Here is a 6,000-nt window from a genome sequence, read left to right as displayed (position 1 = left end):
GGCAGAGCCAAGCCCAGCAGTGCTCCTCAGCTCCTACCTGCTGCCCGAACTCCACCTGGGAAGGTGCTGACCACCATGGGAAGAGTCAACCCAGGGAAGAGACAACACAGGAGAGCTCCAATAGTCTCCTGGAAAAGACATTGTCGAGCTCTCATCACAGAGAAGAGCTAAGGGGCACTTAATTAAGCTAAAAAAGGGAAGGGAAGGGAAGGGAAGGGAAGGGAAGGGAAGGGAAGGGAAGGGAAGGGAAGGGAAGGGAAGGGAAGGGAAGGGAAGGGAAGGGAAGGGAAGGGAAGGGAAGGGAAGGGAAGGGAAGGGAAGGGAAGGGAAGGGAAGGGAAGGGAGCGGTGTGTTCTTCACATGGTGGTAGCAGCCCTGTGGAGCTGGGTTTGGATGCACAAACATTTACACGAGCCCAAGCAGAGCATGAACAGCTCAGGAGTCCAGCAAGGTTCACCGTGCAGGGAGAAATGGCATCCAGCTCTGGAAATGCCCAGTAGGAATTCCATTCCTACTCTGCCACAGGCCACTGGGGCTGCTGGGCACGGGGTGCCAGGCTAGCTGGGTCTGGGGGTGCACCACCACGGCCGCTCTTCTCTTGACTTTTGCTGCTGCATGCTGCCCAGGACATGTGCCAGCACAGGGGCGGATGCAGGCCAGGAACTAGTAAATGCATTTTCAGATTAAACCTGGCCTCCCTAGGGACTCTTCTGAGCCACAGAAGGGTTCCCCCAGCCCTCCCGCCCTGGCACTGTGCTTCAGCCCTGTGTCCCTTCCAGGGGACACCCATACATCCTCAAGAATATGCTGCCAATGCACATTTTTTCTTACTGAAGAGGAAAAAATATTGGCATGAAGAACGGATCAAATAAGAACATGTTAAATTTAGCCTGGTTAGGGAAGGGCAAAAGGCTTCTCGAGTGCTGGCAGGGATCCTGCCCTCACCGCTGCCCTCACTGCTGCTCCTGCCGAGGATGCCGAGTTCCTGCGCTTGACTGGGGCCCCGGTGCGAGCAGCCTGGCTGAAGGACTGGAAAACCCAACTCATCATCCTGTGCCTGGCACCCTGATCCTCTCCATGCTTGTCCCTTGGACTGGACACAGCCAGGGGCACACAGCACTGGGTCACTCATCAGCGTGGCTCCAGGGTGACGTACAGACCCGCTGTGGCCGTAAAACGAAGCTTAAAAGTCCAGGGACCTGAGGGAAGAGGCTCTAGAGGCTGCAGTGAGATCTCATTCCAGATGACCACACTCCCCCAGGGAAGAAAGCAGCCCCACATCTCTGCTCAGTGGCTTTGCCTTGCCTGAGCTCAAACCCTGCCCAAGCCTTGCCCAAACCGGGCTGCCCAGAGGGCTGGGGAGCACCCCCTGCACAGGACCGGCAGTGACCTGGGAGCCAGCAGCCAGCACATCTCCGCAGCATCCCAGTGCCACCCCAGACGGATGGCAGGTTGCAGTTTCAAACAGGGGAATTTTTGCTACTGGGCCAGCACAAATATTTGCTTTAGTGTGCGCTGGAGAGAGGGGGGACGGGCAGAGGAGAGCAGCTGCTGGGGGCCAAGAACATCCACAGGAGAGGAATGCCAGAAAAATGCAAGATTAATGAGCTTTCCCTGCTGCGTTCATTGGGCTTCCGCCCTCCTCTTGGAGAACAGCAACCCCAAAGGCCACACCAAAACCCCAGAGAAGCTGAGCCAGGGATCCGTGGGAAGGCCCTCACGCCCCGCCAGCCCTGGCACGGAGGAACCGCCGACGGCGGGGAAAGCAGGAGCCGGCGGGATGCCCGTGCCCTCCCGACCGGGCACCGGGAGGGAGAAGCCGGCACCGGGGGGTGGCCGTGCCCCCAGCCCGAGCAGTGCCAGCGCCGGGGGGCCCCGCCGGGAGACAGCCCGGAGCGGACCCGCGGCTCCCCGCAGCGCACCGCGCCGGCTCCGGTCTCTCCCTCCCGGCTGCCGGGACGCGCCCCCGGGCCCCGCCGCCGGTCGAGCATCCCCGAGCGGGGCCGCCCCTCCCTCCTCTTCCTCCTCCTCCTCCTCCTCCCACCGGCCGGCCCCGAGCCCCGGCGCCGCGGCCGGTCCAGAGCCCTGGCAGCCGCGGGGCTGGCCGGCGGGGAGCCGCGCCGGGCCGGGCCGGGCCGGGCCATGCCCTTCTACAAGCGGAGCGTGGTGCCGCGGCGGGGGCGGTCGGCGGTGCCGCTGGCCGAGCTGCGGGACGTCTGCAGCCTGGCGGCGCTCACCCTGCTCCGGCAGCTCGCCGACCTCTGCGGCCACTCGCTCGCCCTCCTGGGAGACATCGAGGGTCACGTCCTGGCCTTGGGCCGCCGCACCGGGCGGCTGCACCGTCGAGCCGCCCGCCTGCAGGCGCTGCTGCGGGGCCGGCCGCTGCGCGGGGCGCACGCCGCCCCAGGTAAGGCCACCCCCCCCGCCCGCCCCGCCGCCCCCGGGGGTCCCCTGGGTCCCCCAGCCCCGGGGGGATGCGCGGCCGGGGGGTGCCACCCGGCAGGGCTGCGGCCCGCCCCGAGGGGGACCCCGCCTCCCCTCCCCCGCGCAGGGCGGGCTCCGCCGCTTTCCCCGGCGCGGTCCCCGGCGGGTGCCCCGCGTCCCCTCCCCGCGGTGGCTGACCCAGGCCCGCTGTCGTGGTCCCCGCTCCTCCGGCCGTGGGGAGGTCTGGCGGAGCCGGGGAACGGGGCGGCTGGGGAGCGGCGATGCCACCGCCAAGCCCCTTCCGTCCCGGCAGCCGGGGCAGGCCGGGGAAGCGTGCCGGCCTGTTGCCTTGGGGTGAGGCTGGGACAGCTCGGCAGCAGCCTTTCCCTCTGCCTGGCCCTTATTTTCCCGCACGCAGTGGGCATTTTCCAGGCTGCCGGCCAAGCACGCGTTTCACGCTGCGTCCCCGATTACTGGGGGCTGTTTCATTCCAGGCTCTCCGGGAAAGGGGGGATGCTGGGCTGCGAGAGCGGGTCCTCGGTTCCGCCACGCTGTCCCTGCCTTGGATGCGTCACCCCCCTCCCGGGGCTGGGGACCGAGGTGGCCGTCCCTTCGCTGTGCTTTCAGCCAGTGTGTAGCCGCAGAGCAGCACGGAGCAGCTTTCACTCGGGGTTTTGTGTGGCCGGGGAAAATGACAAGCTGTATCCCGGGCGTCCTGTCTGCTCATCCCCTCTCCTGGCAGCGAGCGGCGTTTCTTTTTGCCTGGACTGCTTTCATTTCCCATTTCAAGCGTTTCGGTTTGGCACAGGCTTCTGTGCTGGGTCAGAAGCGGGCAGCCTGTTTCAGAGGAGCTTAAAATAAGCTCGTTTTGGAATTGTTTATAAAAGTTTATTTTAAAAGGCTTTGCGGGGCAGGGAGGGGGAGTGTTGTTCGAGCACGTTTTCCCCAGAACTGCAGTGCATTTCTCAGGCCCTTGGCAAAATGCGTGCCTCTTGTGCTTTCTGCGAACCCCCTTGCAAGCACTGTTTTGCTGCTCCGTCTGCGTGGAGCCATGGGAAATGACTGCCAGACCCTCGCAGCGTGCTCCCCGGATGCAGGGAGCAAGCGGAACGCTCAGCCTTGGCCTGGGAGATGTGCTGCTCTTGCAAATGCTGGTGGAGTAAATCAGTTATCGGGGTAGGAAGAGGCTCCCGCTGTCCTATGCATCAGCCGGTAGAGAAACGAGGGGACAAGGAGGTACCACAGTCGCCCAAGCTGACCCGTGCACAGCACCAGTGCAGCGCCAAACCCTGCAGCGTTGTCACACCATGTGCTGGACCCATGTCTCCCGGAGCAGGAGCTGGCCGTGACGGTGACCAGATGGTCCCTCACTGCCCGCGTCTGGCCGGCAGGTTGGGAATGCTCTTGGTGGCCGCGGGAGCCTTGTGTGCTGCCGTGATGGCTGTGGGAGGCGGGTGGGACAGCGTGGGGGACGGCAGGGATGGCTGCAGGGCGGTGAGGGTGGGGAGGCAGCAGCTGGCGGGTTGGGTTTGTAGCCCCCGGGTTGTGTTTTCAGCTGCGCGTCAGTGCCGTGCGCCTGGAGTTTCTCGTGGAGCAACATCACAGCTAGTTGCAAGGGGTGTGCGTAATGCAGTGGGTAAATAGTCCTCCTGTGCTGCAGCTCCTCATTAGAGCCCCGTGAATATGCATGTATGCAGATGTGCAGGGATGATGCTCTGAGCTGGCTGGCTAGCTGGGGGTCGGAGGTGAGTGGTGATAAAAATGCTTTGATTTTTTTTGTGGGAATAGCTGGGGTGGTGCGAAGCGAGCGGAGCCGTGCCCGCTGCACCTCCAAGGTCCACCCTCGCTCCAGCAGTGCAGAGACTCGGGGGGGGGTTGCATTTCTCCCGCACCCCAAGGGGAGCACAACTCACCCACCCTCCTGCCTGCTCTTCATCCATCCACCACCGCTGTTCCTGCAGCCAGGGGGATGCGGGAGCCTCCGGCTTTACTGAACCCTTTATTGCGGGGAAGAACAAAATTCCGATTGCTGTTTGTTTTTCTAAAAGCTCCAGCATCAGCCTGTCGCGGGGGAACGGTTCATGTCTCTGGAGGCTGGGAGCTCCTTGCAAGCCCCCGGCGCTGCGGGGAGAGCGGAGGCAGCCCCAGGCTGCGCGAGAGCGCTTTGCACAGAGCCGTGGCACCACGCGGAGTCCCTTGAGTGAGGAGCAAATACTTAACAACACCCCACTCGGGGTCTGGGGTTTTTTTTCTCCATTTTTTTCCATTTCTTGAAGAGGATCCAATGGCAAAAATCACATTTCACCTCTTAAACTGGAATAAAACCCCAGTTTCTTGTCCCTGGGAAATGCAGGGGAAAATCACCCAGGACCAAACGTGCCCTGGCGTAGCCTTCACACAGCCAGTGAGGTCTGGGCGACGTGTTGCAGCCAGCCTGACCAGCTTGTAAGGACAGTGATGGATCAGGCCCTGGGAGCGAGTGAGTGCCATCCCTCCCAGGCAGGGCTGGAGCCAACACCAGCCCGGCGCAGCGCCGGCTGCAGCACCTGCTCACCACAACCTCCCCTGGGCTGGGTTAGTCCCATCCGCTAGCTCCTCGCTGACACCGTATAGTGGGGATCAGAGACTTCTTGGGGCTTTCGCAGCAAGTGGGAGCGCTCCAGGTGTTGCCAAACCCCAGCTAGGAAACCGCAGCCGCACTGGCTGGGGGGAGGCAGGGCGCAGGGTCGGCCGCCCAGCCCTGAACGGCCGAGCTCGCTCCAGCTCAGGTCGGCACGTGGTGGTTTGCCCTTCCCAAGGACAGTCCTTGCGCCGCTTCAGCTCCCAGGTTTGGGCATCCTCAAGTGGGTCAGGAGCCTTTGCCTGGCTTCGGTTCCTCCCAGGTGGGTTAAAAGCCGTGGGTCTCCTCGCCGGCAAGGGAAGCCCCACGGCTGGGGAGCTTGGGTCACCACAATGCAGCAGGATGTGTTCATCCGTTTGTCTGGAGGCTGTGAGCCGGCGGGAGCCGCCTCATCTTCTTCATCAGGAGGGGGAGATGCTGGTGTAGTGGCGTGGCTGCCAGACGAAGGAATCACACCGCAAAGGGCCGGGGGAGCACTTAATCTGACGAGGCAGCGTGGTTGTTTCCAGTGCGAGACAGCAGCCAAGGGCTGTTGGATTCTTCTGCTCTTATTCATCGGCAGTTGCATGAGAGCGGGGAGGGTGCGAGCCTGTCCCCAGGGAGCTGGGCACATCCTGCCCGCCAGCAGCAGCTCCGCGCTGATGCCTCCCTGGGCGCGCGGAGGTGAGGATGCCGGGGCTGGGCGCGGGGGTCCTGCTGCGGCCGAGGGCAGAGCAGGGGCCAGGCTCCCTGTCCCACTCCCTGGTCACGTCCATGTCTCAGAGGGGTGGCACTGAACCTGCCAGCACTTGGCGCTGAAGGCGGGGGCCACTTTGCAGCCCAGGAAAGGCCCTGGCAGTCCAGCGGCTCTCATGTTGATCTCCAGCTGGGACACAGCTCCATGGGCACCAGCTGGGTGACGCGAGCCAGCGCTCCCGGCTCAGCCCTCTCCCCTCGGGACCCAGCAGCTCTAGAAA

General features: G+C 63.7%; 1 protein-coding gene across 1 annotated transcript in view; it reads left to right on the top strand.

The window, feature by feature from the left end:
• The first annotated feature begins 2,142 nt into the window (after nucleotides 1-2,142).
• NHSL2 (NHS like 2) overlaps nucleotides 2,143-6,000 on the top strand; it is a 33,942-nt gene continuing 30,084 nt past the window's right edge. Inside the window, exon 1 of the mRNA XM_059824346.1 lies at nucleotides 2,143-2,366. Within this exon, the coding sequence (XP_059680329.1) occupies nucleotides 2,143-2,366 (224 nt within the window). The remainder of the gene's footprint in view (nucleotides 2,367-6,000) is intronic.

Source organism: Gavia stellata, chromosome 14 (genome assembly GCF_030936135.1).
Source record: "Gavia stellata isolate bGavSte3 chromosome 14, bGavSte3.hap2, whole genome shotgun sequence".
Taxonomy (NCBI): Eukaryota; Metazoa; Chordata; class Aves; order Gaviiformes; family Gaviidae; genus Gavia; species Gavia stellata.
This window is presented reverse-complemented; position numbering and strand designations above follow the sequence as displayed.